Source organism: Coloeus monedula (genome assembly GCF_965178545.1).
Source record: "Coloeus monedula genome assembly, chromosome: 5".
In the NCBI taxonomy this organism is placed as follows: domain Eukaryota; kingdom Metazoa; phylum Chordata; class Aves; order Passeriformes; family Corvidae; genus Coloeus; species Coloeus monedula.
In genome coordinates this window covers 26,993,526-27,014,867 of record NC_138785.1, presented here as the reverse complement: position 1 = coordinate 27,014,867, position 21,342 = coordinate 26,993,526, and the positions used below count along the sequence as shown (strand labels likewise).

The following is a 21,342-nucleotide window of genomic DNA, read 5'->3' as shown; positions in this document are numbered from 1 at the left end:
CAAACTCTTTGCTGGTCATGATCTGTGCTGTGAATTTGCTTATGTGGATCACATGGCAAATTATTACCAGATCCAGAGAAAGAAAAAGCAAGTAAAATGCAATCAATTTCTGCTGCAAATATTAGCATTTTTTGGTTGCATGGCACTGAATATATTAGAGTAATTTTTAAATATTTATGAAAAAAAAGAGGGGTATGTGGGAATAATGGCTGTACAGTGTACTGCTATGTGTCATATAGCAAATGAAACTTATTCTGAGTAAAATTTGAGAAACTAGTTAATATGCATGACCTGGAGTAAAATACCTGTTCCTGGTCATTGACATTACCTAGCACATCCCAATAGAAAATATATTCATTACTTTGTGGTAAGCTAAGTTAAATAGTCTTCAGCAGTAAAATAGGCCACTTTCAAGTTGCCATGTACTTTGATCTATGTCACCAAACAACTTTATTAGAAAACTTGAAAACCTATGGAAACAAGTCACATTTATGGGGAAATAGGTCCAACACATGCCTTTAAACAAAGAGCAGAAACTACTGGTGTGAAATTCAGGAATGACTGAATCAAGTAGGTTTGATCCAACCATCAAAAGTTTTCTTTGTCTTGTTTGGCCATCTGTAGAGCACAGGTAATAAGCTCAGACTTTTTTTGTAATAATCAAAAATTTATTGAGAACAGGTAGAGAAAAAATAACCATCCACAGAGGTAAGCACTGCTTAGGGAAGACGTTTGGGCATCTCACAATGTTGTTTTACAGTCAAAACTGCACTGTGTAATGTTTGGTAAGTTCAGTGTCTAAGACAGAAAAGATTTGCTTTTCCTGTTCAGGCTGGTCTTTGTCAAATCGTCCTTTACGAGTCTCCAACCTAAAACAGAAAGAAATGAGTATTTTAATGTTCTTCTAATGGAAGAAGTCTATGATGACATGTTGATAGTGGTATTCATACATAGTTATATTAGTTGGGAATTAAAAATGTAGCATTTAAAATACACAAAGGCAAGGGATTATTTCGGATCATGACACTATCCATTTATCTATCCATTAAAAGAAACAGTGAAGCAGAAGGTATACTAAAATCAAAGTAGAAATACTTCTGTGACAAAATGGTAAACAAAGCCAACTTCTCTAAGATGCAGTGGGCTTAACTTCAGCTGTCCATGCTCAGTGTTTGAAATGATTACAATATTCTGTGTTCATTTTAAATATCTCCTCGGCCCTGTGGTCGAACCTGTTTGACATTGCCTAAGTTGTGCTGCTGTCCATCTACTGACAGTCTGTTGAATGGGATGATTTTCATTGCAGTTTTCTTCATGGAGTACCACCGGTCACGCCAGGTTGCCCAGATAATGCCATTGTCAAATCCCGATGGACCAGCATCTTCTGATGTGTACACACCACCTAAAAAAACATCAGTTGGAGCAAAACAGTTGGTTGCTTTCTAAAATAGTTACTGTGCCCATACATTTTTCTGGTCCTGACACCTCCATGGCATCCCTGGGTGTGCTAACAGACCCTGTTCAATGCCTTTCTCCCCATTTTGCTTCTCTCAGGATTGATTCTCCCACTTTGGAATGGAGAGCAGTCATAAATTCCTGCTACTGGTGTTAACAATTATTGCAAAGAATGGGCTATGCCAGCTTTGGAAAATCCAGAAGGCAAAGTGTACTCTATAAACGTGACTCGTTTTCCTTTGTCACTGAAATGTGGTGTCCTGGATTATAAGCACTTAGAAGACACTTTACCTATATAATATTTGCCATTGAGGTGGCCAGCATGACATCTATTCATCCACCATCCAGACCCATCTTGCTCAGCACAGTTGCCTTCATAGTTATCATTGTCATTATCATGGGTACTGAACCGCATGCCATTGTGGTAGGTGTAGGATTTATCACTTTTGTCATCTCCAAAATCGTATCCATCCAAGGCATCCCCGGCTTCACCACCGATGAAGTAGGCGTAAGTCAGTCGATACTTGTCTTCTTCACTTCCCACTCTGAATACAGCATAGTCAGCAGTGCTGTGAACAAAGGGCAAAAATGCTGAGTGTGAGCATGCTGCATTCCCAGCACATGCACAAATGAAAAATACATCAGTGTTAAAACTGCAGAAAAGGCATTTATTGCATCCTAGCATTTTAAAAGGAATTGGTTTCATGTGACTGTGGGGCTCAGTTCAGTGACACACATCCAATCAACTTTTGTGCTCCAGTATCAGACGTGTTTTCTGACTACTAGCCTTCAGTGATGTATGAAATATCTACATTACCAGTACACACACACACACACACACATATATATATTTATACATATATATAATCTCCCAGGTTCACAATAGAAATTAAAAAAAAGAATAGAACAGAATAGTTCAGTTGGAAGGGACTTAAAATGATCATGTGGTCCATAAGATATGTAAGACAAAGAAAATTGAAGAGAAGAAACAAATTCTTTCAGCCTAATAAATGAGTGCTGACAGCATGTGGCCTTCTGACATGCACGTGTACCTGGCAACAAGTCACACCCAGTGACTGCTGTCACAGATACAAGCTCAGGAGACAAAGCAGTTCCATGCACACATTAGTTGGTCTAAGAGTTCATAATTTTTTAGGAGCAAACTTTTATCAGTACAAACTGATGCAGCAGTGGGAGCAGTAGGTTTTAAGCTGTCATTTTCAGAAGCATCATGAGCAAATACCTTTTTTTGCCACTCCAGTCCTCCAGCTCTATTCGTAAGGTGTATGGCAGAGTGGACTGTGTAGTTATTAAATGCATCTTTTCATTGCCCAGCCAGAACTCAGTGGTGTCATCTGGAGACAGATGTCCAAATCCTTCCTTGTACTGAACCCAATTTTTACTGAAGTCTTCGCTCCCATCCAGTCTCTGGGGAAAAAAACCAAGAACACCAGAAACAAAAATAAAAATCTCAGTCAAAAGGATATGTATAGGATGTAGGTAAATAAAAACAGTGCCCATGCAGTAAGTTGGTTTATAGGATTAATACATAAGTGGCATACCCTCTGTAGTACTGTCCAGCCATTGCCATAGGAGTCAATCTCGCAGTAGACCAGGAATGACTGCTTGGCTCTTTGAGGCTTGATAAAGTATAGACCACTTTTTCTTGCACCTTTATTTGCAATGTCTTGACAATCTGAAGTAAAGATATTCAAAAGATTATTTTCAATCTAGCTACAATTCTATCCTCACATTTATTTATATTGTAACTTTCTTAGTGCAAGAAATGAAATTAATCTAAATACCATTCTTGCAAAGTTAGCTGCTTAGTCCACATACTTCAATGTCATTGCCATAAAAAGTCCTATCGAGGGTCACAGGACTTGTGTAAGATGAAGATGAATTTAGTTTCATGTAGAGTTTAAGCAGTGTAAAACACAGTCATTTCATTGATTTCTACAGCAACGAAGAAAGACACTTTCAGACCTAATGAAATAATTTTTTTTTTTTTCCACATGGCTTAGTAGAAATGTGATAGTGAGTTATCTTCTGTTTGTCCCAGGTCTGTGGAAACTCTACTCATGTCCCTCATGTTTAGCACACATTTTGGGATAACGTATTTTGGCCAAAAAGGCCAAGCAAGAACTGTGTTCCATCTGAACACCTTGTCTGCAGAACATCTAACTTTTACTCACAGTATTTATAATTTGCAATTTCATATCTCTTTACAGAAGTCCATGACCCATAAGATTACAATAAATCATTGCTGTGATGCCAAGCAGCAGCACTTGTAGCTGAATTAACCCTCCACCACACAAGAATCATTTTGCACACCTCTTCCAGTTGTCTCCTGAATTTCAGCCCTGTCTTTGCACGGCTCCTGACAGAGTAATTCCAGCTGGGCAATCTTCTCTTTCAGCTCTGTGATCCTGTTGCTGTTCATTATATGTGTATCTGTCAACTGTCTGGACAGAGACACATAAAAATGGGTTGTTGTATCTGCTGTTTGTGAGTGTGTAATACACATTTATTTCCCTGCACACACGGCTCATGTATCTAACGTGCTGCTACATGCACCCCTGTAAAATGGGGTGCCTTCATTAGCACTGATATTTAAAGTTAAGGACAGGCAAAATAGGAAAGCACATGCTTAAGCTCATGCAAAACTTAACCACATGCAAAACTTGACTCTAATCAGCAAAACTCTAACCAGTAATTACTGTACGAGTATAACTCTATGGAAAATTTTACTTTGCTCTCCTGAAGTAAATGATAAACTGTTCCTCTTCAGTTATGGATGTATTTGTAAAACATAACTGCTGCAAATAAACTGCTGTAAGTGTCAGAATGCCTAAATAATCTTTGGCAAACGTCATTGTAGTGCAGATCTTTCTACACTTGGGTCAAAAAACATATCCTTAAGATTTAGAGACATTAATGATGTTTTTCAATTTTATTTTCAATGTCATCTTATAAAAGACTACCACTGAGTTTATAGTTACTTATGATTTATAACTATGTAACTGAGCTAATTTTCATGGATATATGCAGCAAAATTGGCCAGAGTGAATGATTGCACAAACATTCCACATACTCTGCTTGATAGCAAAAACACATGACCTCCAAAGGTCATGAAAAAGATTTTAGGGATAGCTGGCACAGCAGGAGAAACATAAATAAAAATATTGCCAGGCTTCATGACATTCTTATCTTGCACTTCTTGCACAATTAGCGGTTTATCCAGGTGAGCAGAGAATTCAGTATCAGATCCTCATGATCCTTTTGCGTCTTGCTAGGCAGCTGCTAATCGCAGTGTGGGCAGAACTGTCCACATGAGCACAAAAAACCTTTCTGAGAGAGCCTTTTTGCACTTGATAAAAGAACAGAAAGAAAACAATTTGTATTGTCACTAATAAAAGAAGTGGAAGATACCTACTGGATAGTAGTTTCATGAGACAGTATAGTGTTTTCATATCTCATAATTTCTTCCATTATTTTCCTGGACTTTTGAGTAAAATCATCAATTGAATCTGTAAAACAGACAAAAGTACAAAATAATTGCAGTTAGGCAAATTTTAAAAAGAAAACTACATAAATAATATTTTTCAGTTGTGTACTTATTTTTTCTATGCTCACTTGGTAAAGTCTGCTTTTCTGAAGGATAGAGGCCTTGGATGTGTTGAATCAGATGTTCTATTGTTACTGAGGAGTTAGAAATTCGCTGCAAAGTTCTCTCCATTTCCTGCAGGTCATTATCCACAACAGGATGGTATTTATTAAGGAAGTCTGCAATGCCACAAGTTGTTGGGCAGAAGCTACCCTAAGGAGTAAGGAGAAATAGTTGGCAATGTTTCAGGGGAAAAGAAAGCAGAGCGGAATATTTGGGCAGAGGAACTTTCAGACACTGCTGACACAAAAGATAAGGGATAAAAAAGGGCAGGCATTTGCAGCAGACTTTTTTAGAGACAGTTTACTTTCACAGTAAGTGCACACATAGCAAGAAAACAGTGCATGCTACTATTGTAGCATCTGCTGGATATGTGCTTTCATCCACAGCACAGCCTCCCGTACACTTTCATCAAGCATATACCGCTATCAATAAATAACAGGTTTAAACAAAGCACACCTAATGGGTACTGAAACCAATGATGAAGTTCAAGTGATAATGGTAGTTAATAATCAGCATAGGAAAGCTTTAGTTACATTCTTAAGATAAAAGGAAATTGCTCAGGTACTTACAAATCTGTCATCCAGTATGCAGCAGTTTTCTCTGGTAGCAATATACTGAAGAGAAGAAAGAGGGCCATTTTTAGTGGATTTTTCTCCAACACCACTTTCTGTGCTAACACATTTCCTAAACACCCTTCACTTACCGCCACACTGGTAGAAAAGAGCAGGGAGAGGAGAGACCCCAGGGAAGCCCAGCTGCACAACCTCAGCCCCATCATGACTGTCCCACTGGGTTGTGCAGTCAGCAGCCGAGAATGTTCAACCTAGCACAGGGAGGCAGCAGTTTAAGGCAGCAGGCTGAAGCTGGGGGCGGGCACTGGGAGGTGGTGGGAAGAGGTGGGGTAGGGATTTGAGGTGCATTCCTGGAATTTGCACATACACTCCTCCCATTTTCAGAAGCTGGTTCCCACTTAGTCGCCTCTCTCTGCTCCAACCAGGTCTCAGGGGAGGCAGGAAGGTGAGACAAGGCATGGGGATGCTAAACCTAGTCACAAGTGTAATGAAACTCACACATCGCTTTGTGATGGGGCCTGGCAGAAGTTTCGCTTTAATAGCACAGGGAAAACCCACAGTAGTATCTGAATTATGTGTTACAACTATCAATAACCTAACAATAAATTGTATTTTGCAATTACATAGGCCTTTCCTCATGCAGATCTCTATGTGTTTTGCAAAGAGACTCAACATCATTTTCCCTATTCTATGGATGACAAAACTGAGGCAGAGAAAGGTATGAAGTGGCATATGTGGAAAATAAGTCTGTGGTATTTCTCATGGGCAATGGAAGTGTGAATGTTCCCTGTCCTTCAACACAGTGAGTTCATTCCAGGGACTTTGGTCAATGCTTCCTTGCTGGGGAACTAAAGTTGTTGGTATCTGCCTTATTCAATACAGCTACAAGAGTGATGACAATCCCTGTCTTCTGCTATGGGCTTTGTTCCAGGCAAATTATTTTAGTATGTCCTTTTGCATGCTATCTGCACTGGGAGCATTAACACCTTTCCACTCATGACCTAGACCTGGTCTCTAAACTATGGCTTCTGCAGAGAAAGCCTGATTTTCTGCCTGTACAGCACAATGTGTGATAAGACAATGTTGAATGAGGCTTTTGACTCACTTACATGTTTGACCACATGATGAGAAGAATGGTGAGACTGGGGCTCATTGATAGATCTGTTGTTACTGGGGTCAGCTTTGTGATTTCAAGCAAATTACTTCATCTCTGTACAGCAGGATCAATGTTTCAACTTGGCTTAATAGGTACTTAAAACATGGAAATAAAAGCATTCTATAGGACCCAGGTTATTAGAAAATTAGATATAATTACGGCCTGAAACATGGAGAGTTCCTGACCTGTGTATCCTCTTTTCATCTGGTCAAATTGGTTCAAATAGTAGGTTCCCATCATGTTCAGAGATCCACCCACATATTGCCAGAAGGAAATGTGAGCATTTAAGATGCTAAAAATCAAACTGATAGGACACTTATGTGAGGTTGAAGCATTGTTCCTCCGAGAGTCAGCTTTCCAGTAACTCTACTGATGACCGTGAGTTAGCTGCCAGGCTGCCAGAAGTCTTTTCCAAAGGATGACCGATGCTAAAGGTTTGTCTTTTCAAATCTGGTATCAATTAACTTCGAGAGCCATGCGCAGAATGTGCTCTTGTTGACCTTACTGATACAAATAGGACATGGTTCCACCTTTTACAGGGTTACTTCTGTTTCCTAAAGAGTGAAAATAAAGTAAATAGAACTGGGTAGAAGTCTGTCTGTTGTTGTGTTTTTTATTGTTGCTTCACTGGTGCTGTTAAGATGGACTGAGGAAACTACTGCTGAACCTCCTTGTCACTGCTGCTCATACATTGAGCTTGCTTTGCTGCTTCTTTGCCGTTCCTGACACAAGGGTCCACAGTGTCCCAGAGGCTGTGCACCAGCAAGATTCCCTTGGATATGACAAGGTAGCACAAGTAGGTTCCCGGTAGGAACTTTGTAAAGTAACTGGCCCAGCTTCAATGCAGATGTACACTGCAGAGTACAGATGGGCACGTACTGTTCATGATGCAATAGGTGAGCCACGGAGCACAATTCAGGTCTCCCTCGTCCTCCAACAGAATAAAGAACACATCTTTCCCTTTTGTCACTTGGCTTGAAACTCTGTCAGAAGACTGTGTGGTAGCAGAAAATGAAAAAATTTGTCTTGTGCTCCTAGGCAAGAATTTCAGGAATCAGAGAGGATGACTACAGTAAAAGCCTAGTTAATCTTGAGTTAAAAACCCCAAGATTTTATAATTAAACAATGAGAACGTCTGTAATGATATAATAACAGTGTATAAATAGAGTTTTAATGTTCAAGATAAATGGAAAATTGGTAGACAAAACAAAAGGATCATTATCCCTACCAAAGTGTTAGGAATAGGAAACCTGAATTTTCAGTCAGGTGCTTATGTTACACAAAATTATCACTTTATAGATTTACATTCATGGAGGAGTCAATTTTCAACATTGCCTTAATGATTACCAAATATTTGCACACTGCAATTGTAAGTGTTACTTAGCTGTATTTGTGGTCACAACTGTGGTACTTCTTAGCAGAAGATGTAAATATTTAAACCTCAGGAAATTTTTGTTTGCTTTACTGATTACATGGTCATGATTTAGCCTTGAATAATTAATCATTTCATATATTTGCTTCTTTTTTCTTTTTGTCTCTGATTTCACATTTCCTTACTCAGAAATATCTGATTCCTGCTTTTAATTAAGTTGAAAGCAACACATATTCGTAGTGGAATGACTACGTGGTATTTTTCCTCCCTTGCATACCATTTTGTCTTGGTGGGTCCTGGTTGCAAAACAGCTGACCCACTTACCAAACAAGTGTGCTAGAAACCTGATTGTACCCTGAGACATGTCCAGCCTGATTTAGCCATGTTGATTTTCTGGCCAGTGTTTTCTTTCCGGTAAGTCTGTTTGCTGGTTCGTTAACAGATGAGGAACAATTCGTGTAGCACAGGTGGAAGGAAGAGTTCTCAAACTCAGTGTACTCTTTTTCTGCAATTTATTTTTGAGGAGAGAGTAAAGGTGATTCATTATTTGTTTAAAAGAGCTTTCTTCAACTCAATATTGATTAGTATTTTTTGTCAGCCACTGGGACACTATCCAACACTTTCCCATTATTCATAGAAAACATTTTCTTAGAAAAACAAACTGGAAGAAACATGTTTGTGTCTGTAAATTAGTTCCTGAATATCAGAATATCCTTATGGCTGTCTTAGAAAAACATCTGGCTTTAAGCTCATACTTACTTGCCTTAAGAATCTAACCTGAAAAATCAGTCTATATTTTAGAAATGCTTTAGTGACACATTTTAAGATTTCCAGTGGGCTCTTATTATGGTTTAACGGAAAGTGTTCAGTAGACTTGACTTGAAGTTGCATTTTTTTAGATGCTCTGGAAGATAATTTTCCTATTTAAGAATAAATATTGAAAAATACCAAATGGACAACGCTGAAAAAAATACCTACTGTGCTTTGCTATCCATCACCAATATGTATCACCCTGCTTGTATTACTAAACAGATTAGTGGGCAAAACCCCCTTTGCTAGGTCGATCAATGAGTGAGTGATAATTAGGATGAGAGATAGAGACAAAAAGCTGTCTAGTAATGAAGTTATGCCAATGGTGTGCACCAAAGTGAAAATGAAAAAAAAGTTTTGTAACTTATCCTTCTCTTTCAATTTTCAAAATGTGGGCAAAAGGTAAATCACAACTTTTTTTTCCAATTGGATAGTTCACTCTGTGCAGCACACTTCTTCCTCATCCTTCCTGAAGTGAAATGAGTCAACAAAAATCAGTGGCTCTGCAAGGGAGAGACTTTAATTTCTTCACAGTTGTGACACCAGTACAGGTACTTGCTGTGCTTCAGCTCAAATACTGGCTGGAAATAGTTGTTTATTTGAAAACTGAGTGAAGATCAGTAAGAAATATGTGTACTTCATGTCAGCCAGAACCTTTCATTTTTGGAAAGAAATTATGGGATATTTTGCCTCCACACTGTGAATACACACTTTAGAGTGTATTCTTTAATAGTTATAGGATAATGTATTTTCTTAAATCAAAACATGGAAGTTACATTGATTCATGACTGTTCATGTCAGCACTTTTAATAACTTAAAAGACCCTTTGATTTCTGCAAAGAACAAGCAAGGGTTATTGCTTTAATATATAGTTCTTATTTTGACTTAAACTATTATTACAAACAAATTTTAAAAAAATAGTTAACAATTAAAGGGCCAAAAATCAAGGCACTTCATCATCATAGTACTTCTGAAGGCACCTCATATCCATAAGCCAGATATTTGATGGTTTGAACGAGCTATTATCTTACTTTTGAAATATCCTATAGTGCTTCAGTTTAGTTAGTTCTGCTTACTTAATTTCATACATTAAATATTTTAAGCTTGTTTCAAATCTTAAGGTATTAAGAGTGAACTTATATCTAAAAAAAAGGAATGTGATATAAAGGAATGAAAATATAATTCAGAAGATAACGCATTTGTTTTGTCATGGGTGAGGTTTTTCTGAATCCTAGAACATAGGATGTTACACCTCAAAATTCTAAAAATCTACTAAAATACTACAAAACCCCAAACCATGTTCAGTGAAACATAATTATTGAGCTTTGAGTTGTTTGTGCCTTACATTGGGGTACTTGATGCAACATAGCAAATTCTCTGCCTTTACTGATTTACAGAGACCATTTTCTACTGTTGATTCACTTAGAAAAGGTTGGTATTCAGGCTGTCTGCAGAAGAGAGATTGCAGTGTATACTTTACCTTGAGGGCAAGAACAGTGAACTCTATTTGTTAAACAAAGAGATCCACTAATTTGTGGGAATGAGATAAGTAATAAATTCAAATATTTGCTGAGTATTTTGTAATTAGTTGAGAGGACAGAGCCTCAATAAACTAAACAGAGCCTACTTCAATAATCAAACGTATAGGCTGATATTATTAGTTTGGACAGGAACTTATTGACAATAACATTAAAGGAAATACAGCAAAAATGTAATGTATTTCTCAATAAACCCCTGGCCTGTGAAATAATTTGCTTGTACTTTTCAAAGCAATCAGAGGAAGCCTGACTGTCAGAAAAATCCTAGAAATATAGTGGTAAGTGTATTTGTTTCGGAAAAATATATTCTGTGTTGTCCTCCCTGACTTCCAGGATTAGGCTTGAATGCCATTAATTTACAATGGTGGAAGTAGAAGAATGAATTCCACAGTTCTTTTACACATTATCTGTGCTCTGTGCTGGTGCACAAATCTGTTTACAGGGAGAGAAGCACAGGCTTAAGTTTGAAATATTAATAGCACTAGCCTATTAAATGTAAATGTAAGTATTTAGGGTCACTGAAGGAAAGTGAAGCTCAGATTTATCCACATGTAAACCATAAGCAGAAAAAAAAAGAGTCTTCTATATATATATTTTTTTTTTATTACTATTATTATTTTTTTCAATCTGTAGTCTTTTTCTTTCTCTGGCACAAAAATTAAAGCCAGAAGACTTTTCTTTCCCCCACTTTCTTCTCATAAATTATGAGAGGATTTCTGGCTTATTCATAACTTACATTATGCAATGGATTCCTATCACGTGAGTGAGTTGTGACAGCTTTTATTGTTGACCCATATCCCCTACATAGGTCACAAATACGGTCAAGTCTTTTACTAGCATCTCCTGTGTATGAATTTCACGTAGCTAGTTACTGATTGTAGTTTCTTTTGGGCTTCACTTGCAACCACACAGTGCCATCTGATGTCCTCGAAGAGCAATGAACTGTTCCTAAAATCTGTTAAATCATCTCAAAAAAATCTCAAAATTAAGACTTGACCATCACAGAGCATTGCTTTCCAAGCCCACCTTGAAGAGAACCTCTATATAATTTGCCTCTGTTTTCATTAAAACAATCCTAAGATCATGTATGAAATAATGGGCTCTGAGCTAATTATTACTGCTCAGGATGGAATGATGATGGTAATGAAAGCTCAGTCTATTTTAAGAAAATAATTTGTGAAATGGAGGGATAGAGGTAGTGAATAAATTACCCTTTCAGAAAAATGGATGATTTTGCTGGAACCTCAACAAGGTTATTAAATAATCTACTTATTTATGGACAAGTATAAATTGAGTAAGAAACAAATTCGCTGTGGGAACCAACAGAATACAGGCTTTGATCCCTTTATCACTTCACTGCATCATTGCAAATAATGGAAGCAATCCTAAATCCTTTCCTCGTGTTTTTGGGAGATCAACTAATAGGTATGTTGTACTATTTAATACATGTTGGACATTAATTCTCTCACAAAGACGTCAACATCCACATGCAAATTTGCTAAAATTGTATTTAAGGTTCCGTAAGGACCTTGAAATGGTTTCTGACAAAGCAAGATCCCGTCCTTCACAGAACCATGAGCACTGGCTGTCAAAACCCATGCTACGAAATTACTTGAAAGAAGTTAAAAGAATAAAGCACCTTCTACATTCAAAGACTGTTGTACCCATGTACACGTGAGCATGTGAATATTTATTTCTTAATATAGATAAAATGCTAACCTATGACACCTGGTCATCCGGAGGTGATGCTGGTTGGAGCAGGTGGCTCTTTTTGGGGCCAGAGGTGGTTTCGCAGGCGAGGTGGGTGCGGACAGCGGTGAAACACAGCCACCTACCGGCCCCTGGGCTCCTTGGCGTCAGCAGCCAGCTCTTCTCACGCCAAGTTCAGTTTTGCAGCGTGAAAACTTGGCGCAGCCCATTCCAGCGGATTTTTTACTTACATTCATGGGTTATCAATGATTCTGTTTATCAGTGATTGGCATTTATTTTGGGTGTGTTTAAGCACAGAAGGGAGAACTGCATCATATTGGTAATGGTGTCTCAGCCAAGGCAAACCGCATTTGAATTTCACCCCAGGATTTGAGAGCATCGCATGACTTTGCTGAGGATTAGCCATGTTTCCTGCCACACTGCAATGTGTTGGAATCTGACTGCAACGTATTCCATATCAAAAGACACGTGGAACACACAAAATTTATCTACAGAAAGCATCTGTCTTTATGTCTATACTGATAGTAATGTATTTTGTACCAAGACAGTGCTCTTTCTGATTCTTGCTTCAAAATTTACTTTAAGGAGCTACAATCAATATGTATTTAGGACAAAGCTCTCTGGAGTCAACTATGCGTACATTACATGGTGGTTTTTTTCCCCTACTATGATTATTTGGATGTTTACTAGTTTATAGGAACTCGAAACCTGCAAATTTTCCACATAGTAATGAAATACTTTCATAGTGTAATAATCAAAATCCTCTGTCCATATAGCAAACCAACTTTTCTTTATAACCTACTTGGTTCTGCCTGTTTAATAGATCAGGGCAGGAATTGTTCATCACTCAGGCACTGAGAACATTAGAAAATGGTGCTTTATGGCCCTTTTTTGCAATAGGAAAACATTGTACCTCGCTAAATAAAGAACCAAATTCTGAGACCACAGCATGACTATTTTCTGTCTTCTCTCAACTGCATTATTTCTAGTCACAAGTTGAAAATAGTCTAACTGGAAGTCTTATCAACAATTTTCAGAAGTACTTATTTATTTTCAACATGGCTACTTTTTACATCAGTAAAACCCCCTCTCATCATCACCACATACTTAGCATTGTCAGTTGCACCAAACGTTTTATTTTTCATCGCTCCTGCAAGAAGTCCCAATTTTATTATTGTATCATCTGCGAGATACAATTCAAACCCAATCGAAATAAAAGTGTACTTGTTAAGGAAGGCCAGGCTGTTACTGTGTCAGAGCAGCACGTAAGGCTCTGGTTCAGGCACAGTCCTAGCTCATGTCAGACACGGAGGATTCGCTCTGGAGCACCCGTACATGATTAGCCCTCTGATGTCCAGAGACAGCTCTCCAGCTTAGACGTCAGGAGTACGAAATCGTTCCTCTTTATATATGAGGGAATTTCCTGGGTTAGTGGCATTTACCTCACGTTCACAGACTGGAAATTCAGTATGGGACCTCCTTTCTGTCAGAACAGAGACGTGCACTTCCACGCAGAAAGCCTTATTTCTTAACAAACGCATTTTGTATTTAGGAGAGAAGGAAAGAGTTTCATAAAAATTCCGTAAGTAGACAATCTGACATGCTTCTGACATTAACCCCAGCCTTATCATGGGGTTTCCGCTGCTGAGGTTTTGCCCCGACACACCGCCTCTCGCTTCGCTGGTGACACGGGTGCCCCCGCCAAGCCCGCAGCACCTCGGGGATGCGACAGCCCCGCACCCCCGCCACCGACCCGTGTCCAGCGTGGGCCCGGGCACAACCGGGCCCGAGAGAGAGAGGCCCCGTTCGGACCCGCCCCGGGCTGGACCCATCACTGCCCTCCAACCGGCTGGCGCTATGGGATACACCAACTACAGCGAACTGCCCCTACACAACTCTCGGCACTCTGTCCCGCGCTCTCCGCGTTTATAGGCTTTCTCCCGCCCCTTTTCCCAATCGCCTCCGCAGGCCGCAGCTCCTCCCCAGCCCTGTGTTAGGCGGCCGCAGCCGGGGCGGTGCCCGCGCTCCCGCCCGCTGCCACCATGAGCTGCGCCGCGCTGCTGGGGCTCCGGGGGCCGCGGCTCCTGGGGGCCGCCGCCCGCCCGCCCCGCTGGAGCCGCTGGCGCAGCGCGGGCTGCGAGCCCCCGGCGGGCGCCGCGGTGCGCATCGGCTGCGCCTCGGGCTTCTGGGGGGACACGGCGACCGCAGGTGGGCGGCGGGGTCGCAGCGGCAGCGGCTGCTCGGGGGGCGCGGGGAGACCCGGCGGGGCCGGGGCACGGAGGCCGGGCGAGCCCGGCTGGCGGCGGCGGCGGCCCCCAGCACGTTGCGCAAGCGGGCGGGCCGGGGCTGGCGCCGCACGCCCGGGCGGGGCGGGCCGGCACCGGGGGTAGGAGCAGGCCGGGGGGCCCCCGTGCTGACAGCGCCTTTGCCTGCCCCGCCAGTGCCGCAGCTGCTGTACGGGGGGAAGCTGGATTTCCTTGTCTTCGATTACCTCTCCGAGATCACCATGTCGCTGCTGACGGCCGCCAAGGCCCGGTCTCCCGTAAGTAAAGCCGGTGTCCGGCCCCAGCGTGCTGGGCTTGGCCGGGGCCGGGTGCGCTCCGGTACTTTCCGACCTCCCGAGCTCTCCTTCAGCCCAAATCGTGCCCGAAGCCTGCTTAAGACATGCCTGGTTAGGGGGACACTGTTCCTTAAGTATACTTTTTACTCGCATGTATTTATTTGCATCCGTTCAGTTTCACATAGTGAAAGTGTTCATGTCATTTCCCATCGTATTTGCCAAACATTTTCAGAGGTACTTGTTCTTCCCTGTTTTCTGTGTTAATCAGGGAAAGGGATTGGGTTGACCTACCTATGAGAAGTGGTTACAGCTCTTAATTATTTCAGGTTTTAGGTTACACTCCGGATTTTGTCTCCACTGCCATGGCTCCCTATATAAAAGATATTCACAGGAAAGGTAGGCTGCTTCTTGCATGAGTTTGTATGTTAATTCAGTACACCTGCTTATGAAGGCAGGCCGACAGAGTTGGGGCTGTTCAGTCTGGAGAAGAGAAGGCTCTGGGAAGACCTTACAGCACTTTCCAGTACCTGAAGGGGGCTTGCGAGAGAGCTGGAGCTGGACTTTTTACAAGGATCTGTAGTGATAGAAGAAGGGGAAGTGGCCATAAGCTGAAGGGAGGGTAGATTTAGATTGGCTGCTAGGAAGAAATTCTTTATTGTGGGGGTGGTGAGGCACTGGAACAGGTTGCCCAGAGAAGTTGTGAATGCCCCATCCCTGGAAGTGTTCAAGGCCAGGATGGATGGAGCCCTGAATAACCTTGCCTATGGCAGGGGACTTGGAACTAGGTGGTCCTTAAGGTCCTTTTAACCCAAACTGTTCTAGGATTCTATGAAAAATCCCATTGTAATTGATGTAGGGTACAGGTCTGATGGTGAAATTGGGTTGATTTGAGATACTTGTTATAACTGTAGATAAATATTTTCACGTTTTTCTTACTGTAGCTTTAATTTGTGAATGGAATATTGCTTTACAGATCTTTTAAAAAATGTTTTCAAGGTAATTCTAGTTTTTCAAAATTTCCATGTAGTTCTACAATATGACTTTCTAATCACTCTTTTTTTGTTTACATTAGTAAAGCTTCACAGTGTTTACTGCTGTTTCTGTCAGGGATGTTCGATGCTGTCTGTCTGCCTCATTATGTGTGTCTTTCTGGTCACTTTCTCCTTCCATTCATAAAGGATAAATGAGAATTATCTATAGCAGTTACTCTTTTCTAAACAATTTTGTATTGGTTTATTGTGATCCTTTCACAGGTTAAATGTGGTTCATATTTTAATGTGGTTTTAGTATTTTGCTTAACTGAATGTCTGTTACCTTGCAAAGGTGATACCTTGCTTGTGTTTCAGCACACTTTTTAAAATACAGGTGATTGATTATTGATGCTGCTGAACTTCATTTGCCTTTTTTTTTTCTTAGGTGTTCGTGTCATCAGTAATGCTGGTGGAATTAATCCACTTGCTTGTGCAGCTGCCCTTCAGGAGGTGGCAAAGAAAGCAGATGTTGATTTGAAAATAGCTGTTGTTGCTGGAGATGATCTGATGAGTGAGGTATTTCACTTTGTTTTAAGCCTTAGCATGAGTCTGTATAGCATGAACGTGGTATTTACTGTCCCGTAGGAACTTACTTTGTGTGTCTTTATCCAGTAGTCTTTAACTATCAGAAGTGTTGTTCATTATCTTTTAATTTTTAAACGCATGAATACAACTCTTGGCACATTTAGTGTTTGCTATGTAATGGAGGTGAATTTTATTAGCTTGTGGATCTGCTATTTAGCTTTTTGAAGGGAAATGTGAATCTGCTGTAAGGTCTGCCTGCTCTTCAGGAGAAGCTATTGTGTGCTGTTGCTTACTGCTTCTGTCTGAACTAGATAATCATGTGTGTTAAATCTTCTGAATATGGTGTGGCTGCAGCACATTCAAATGTTTATCCCCTCTAGCTTTTTTAGTGGTTTACAGGCACTTCCTGATGTTACTTTGTTTATAGGTAGCTGGTTTTCTGTTTTTAAGTAATTAGTTTACAGGCAGTAAGGTAATGTTAAATGAGAGGATTGAAGTTAAAATATGACAAAAAAAAATTGAAAGATGAAATATATGTTTGGTTTTGTTTTGTACTTAAAGAATTACACTTTATGAAATCTGCAAAAAGATGTTGGCCGTACCTGAAAAGTTACTGGGAAAAGACTTTCTACATAATAGTAATTAAGAGAGGAGAGGTTTGCACTGTGGTTAAATATCTGCCTGTAACTTGGAAAATTATTTGTCTGCATAGGATCTGTTACTCCTTGCATGCTCTTGAATGTGGAAGATCGTAAAGTAAGATTCTTCATTTGCAATTTATGTGCAGTGCTTGGGCTTCATTTTCAGAAACTTCTGCCCTACTGAAACCACTTTACTGTCTGCAGGCCAGAATTTCATTACTGCTACAACAGTAAAGTGGTCATTATTTGAGCTTGTTACAGACGTGTCTGATCTGAAATGCATTGTTTTCTATGCTGTTGTCAGTACATAACTTACAGGAACAAAAAAGACACGGCTTTTATGGTTACCAACAACTTCTGTTGTTGGTACATGAAACATGGTAAATGTTACTTGTGGTTTGGAGGATTGCAGTCATTAACATAGAATACCAAATTAGTTCAGAGTGGAAATTTTGGGTTTTTTCCCACACTACAGATCCCACCTGTAAATTAGTATTTAGAGTTTCCATAGACATTGTGTCTATGCAGTCACTGTACCCTCAGTCCACTGGATTGGCAAGCTGCCTACTGCATGGTCAAAACCACACCCTCCCCCCCCACCTACTGCTCTGGAAACACAACTTACTCTAAGCACTGTATGAAGCTACAAGATTAGCCTTGTTCGCTGGTTGTGACACCATTGCAGATGTGGCAGACACATTTCTGTTTGCAGGGTTTGATTTATTTAGTCCTACAGCAATTAAATACAGTTTAAAGCCTAGGAAATACACCAGTTGATTGTAGTTGGTTGTATGTGAATGAACATTACTTTCTTTAAAGACTGACTTAGTTTTCTGCATGCTGGAAAAGTTGTGGTTAAAAGCATATCTACGGCTTTTAGCCATTCAACTGATTTGTATTGTCAATACTTTTAATAATTATGCTTTGCTTAGAGTTGTTGTGAAGTGGATCTGTTGTTCGATACTAATGAAAGGCTTACAGTAGAAACTTCAAAATCCTCATAGCTTGGGTGTTCTGCTTGTTTTCTAACAGAAAGAGAACTTAAAAGGAGCTGGTATCACTGATTTAGAGAGTGGCAAACAATTTCCAGAGAATATTCACAGCATGAACATATATCTTGGGTGAGTTATTTTAGCAAGTTGTATTTATTACGAACAAATAATTTTAACACATTGAATATGGGAATTCGTTTCGCTTTGCAATTAGAACCACTTAGTATATGTGGTTCATCTTTGAATTATTCAGGCAACCAGAAAAAATACTTGTTTACAACTTGTAAATGAGTTTTAGTTTATAACCTTGCAAGTTACGACTCCTTAGCAATACACCATCTGTGAATCATCAGGTTTTAGTTTGAGCCAAAATAGTGTTAGTTTAATTACAATTGCGAAAATGCTTTTTCATATGCTTTGTCCTCTGTTGCAGCATGGAGTAGTTTACAGTGTTGTCACTAGAGAAGTGCAAGTGAGGACTTCAAGCTCAGGGACATAGAGTGCTGTAGGAGGTTCTGTTAGGTTGTGCTGAACTGTGTGTCAGGCTTTGTATTGTCAAAATTTTGGAAACTGTTTTTTCAGGATGGTCACTGTTTTGAAAGATCTCAGTTTCCTCCTTTATGATACTTAGGGTTTCCATAAATCTCTGAATGCAGGTGTTCTAGCTGCCTGTTGAGAACAGTCACGTTTTCGTTGTCACCATCCACTTCAGATGAATCAATGTCAATCAGGTCTAGTGAAGGGGAAGGACTGAGAAATGGGACCATGGTCACGTGCATCTCTTCCAGTTGGTGTTCGTGGTGGTCCTGTTCTTGCTCAGTGCTCTTAAAGTTGGACAATATTGCAAGTTCTTAAATTGCTTAGGTAATTGACCTGAAAGGTTTAAAATTGGAGGGCAAAGTGACCAGGCTTTATGGAGACTGTTCGTCTTTATACACTCATCTACAAATTGAATGGCTAATGAATCTCTGAAAAACACTCTTTTCCATAATTGATGATAGAAGTGTCCCTCTCTGCACTTTGTTCAGGGCAGTTTCTATGGACATCAAGATAAGTCTTTCAGTTATGTTATTTAGGTACCAGAATTTGATAGTGTTTCAATGACTGCTCTTTAAAATCTTCTTAATGTATATACATAATGACAAATTGGTTGTTAAAGTAGATTTTATTGACTTCCTAAGTGATTTTTAAGTGATTTTTAACCTGTGTGTGTCAGGGAACTGTTTTTTAAATGATGCTTTAAAAAATGAAGGTATTTACTGCTGTGTTTTGTCACCTTTAGCGCAAGACCAATAAGCAGAGCTCTAGACCTTGGAGCTGATGTTGTTGTGACAGGCAGATGTGTTGACAGCGGGATTGTATTAGGACCACTCATTCACTCTGTAAGTACAAGTTAATTTCCGTATGATAATGAATACATGGGAGTGACTATTCAGCAGTTATTGTCAGAGAATTTTTGTTCCTTGTGAAAATGTAGATACTAAATTAAAAACAACGAGCGTTTGTATTTTTTTTCTTACATACATGAAAAGCTGTCGGCTTCCCCTTCTCCTAAATTGATAGCAGGGATATTTGTTAAATTGTATACCATTAAGCTGGAAAGCATGGGTGAAGTTAAGGAAGTCTTAGCCTCTTTCACCAGTATTTCACTCTCACCATTTGTTTTGGGGTTTTTTCCCGTGCCTTTCTTCAAAATTTGGTGTGCAAGTATATTTTTCTTTACCACAAGGTGTCGGTAGTAGAGCTCACTCTGGTTGGGGGGAGCACGTGAGAGGGTTTAAAGCACTGGGTTTTTTTGTTCAGTGGGTAAGCAGTTTTGTTTAAAGTAGTAGGTTTCAATGCAGCATTTCTGAAACTCCTTGAAATTAAAAAAATTACACATGCAGGGTATGTGGTTTTCTGAAGTATTTTTAATGGGTTTTCATTAATTTTTGTGAAGGATCACACAAGGTGAAATATGGAAGCTATCTTTTGGTGCATATTTAAAACAAATAGTGGGGCATGTATCTAGTTAAAAACATGCTTTCTAAAACATAATACTCTTTGACTTCATGCATGTCAAACATAATTAATTTTCCATTTATAATTTCCATTATGACTTGTTATTTTATTCCTAGTTGTTTACATTCTCAAAATAACAACTGTCAGTGGGTGTTATTTATTCCAGAAAGACCTTATCTAATTCATTGAAAGATTTTAGGAAGATTTCTGCAAAGTGCCAAATAGGAAACAATTACTGTATTGCTTGCACTAGGTTGAACTCAGGGAAAAGACTCTAGTTAAAATTTCTAGTTAAACAGAAAGCATACTTCCAGTTTTTAAGGGTGACTGGTAAGTACTCCAGGAACTGATAATTTTCAGAAGTTGAAGACACACAGTGGTTTGTTCAGGTGACCCAAGATAGGTACTGTACTTTTAAACCTGTAGGTTGTGCAGGTTTTAAGTAATACAGATGTTGCACTTCCAGGTTTTTTGCAGAGGATATGGCTTTAAGAGTTTGTATTTGTTGGGGTGGATCAATAGGAGGAAAACTGAAATGTGTCAGAGATTTTTTTTCTGATTTGCTGTATAGGAACTCAAATCCCTGTACAGTGCCTGCCAATTATTATTACTTAGATTTCTACAGTTAAGTAAAAATATATCCAATGAATTGTTATTCAAAGCAAAGAACATGCTATGTGCAGTTTTTTGTACTGTATGAAACTTTTATGTATTTGAAATATTTGTCTTTTTCTTCTAGTTTGGCTGGAATAGGGATGACTATGACTTGCTAGCTGCGGGAAGGTAAATGATATAAGAAGAAATTGGGTAAATTTATATTTCATATCATAATGTCAAGATACCAACTTTTTCAGCACATAGTGATGTTTCATATTATCATTGAATTTATTTATTTTAATGATTTTGTTAGGTTTTGAGTTCTTTTTTGAGGGTCACTACTCTCGGAGTTGAAGTGATAGAAACTGCATTCTGGAACCAGCTTAAAATAACAAAAGGAAGAAAGGATTGGAAGATTTTATTTAGCAGCTTAACTTTCTGTTCATTTTGTGTCAAGAGATGAAATCTTACAGTACAGACCACTGATTCCAAGGTTTTTCTGTTTGGCTGCCACTGTTGATGTTTGGGGTGGTCGCAGGGCTTACTCTGAAAGATGCTCAAAAGCAGGTTCAGTCAGAGGGCAGCATCCTGGTATGGTTTTGTTGAAGCTCAGTGTCTGTACTCCCATGTACAAATCCTTGTTGTGGTCCTAAGGTTAAGAATCTGATCCACAAAGGGGTAGAACTATGCTGCCTAATTTAACATTCTGCAT

General features: G+C 39.5%; 2 protein-coding genes across 3 annotated transcripts in view; one reads left to right on the top strand and one right to left on the bottom strand.

Moving 5' to 3' along the window:
- Positions 1–1,202: 1,202 nt before the first annotated feature.
- On the bottom strand, positions 1,203–5,903 carry FGG (fibrinogen gamma chain; the record flags this gene model as incomplete). The annotated part of the gene is made up of 9 exons (XM_082282435.1): positions 1,203–1,402; positions 1,747–2,024; positions 2,699–2,883; positions 3,018–3,151; positions 3,790–3,920; positions 4,892–4,985; positions 5,092–5,275; positions 5,695–5,739; positions 5,829–5,903. The coding sequence occupies 9 exons, from the start codon at positions 5,901–5,903 to the stop codon at positions 1,203–1,205; spliced, it is 1,326 nt and encodes a 441-aa protein (XP_082138561.1).
- Positions 5,904–14,270: 8,367 nt separating this feature from the next.
- The window catches only part of LOC309573442 (uncharacterized protein), a 58,388-nt gene continuing 51,316 nt past the window's right edge, over positions 14,271–21,342 (top strand). For both annotated transcript variants that reach the window (XM_082282420.1, XM_082282419.1), the window contains exons 1-7: positions 14,271–14,491; positions 14,725–14,825; positions 15,170–15,239; positions 16,260–16,390; positions 18,073–18,161; positions 19,315–19,414; positions 20,773–20,816. In XM_082282420.1, the coding sequence (XP_082138546.1) occupies positions 14,326–14,491; positions 14,725–14,825; positions 15,170–15,239; positions 16,260–16,390; positions 18,073–18,161; positions 19,315–19,414; positions 20,773–20,816 (701 nt within the window). In that variant the 5' untranslated portion in view covers positions 14,271–14,325. The remainder of the gene's footprint in view (positions 14,492–14,724; positions 14,826–15,169; positions 15,240–16,259; positions 16,391–18,072; positions 18,162–19,314; positions 19,415–20,772; positions 20,817–21,342) is intronic.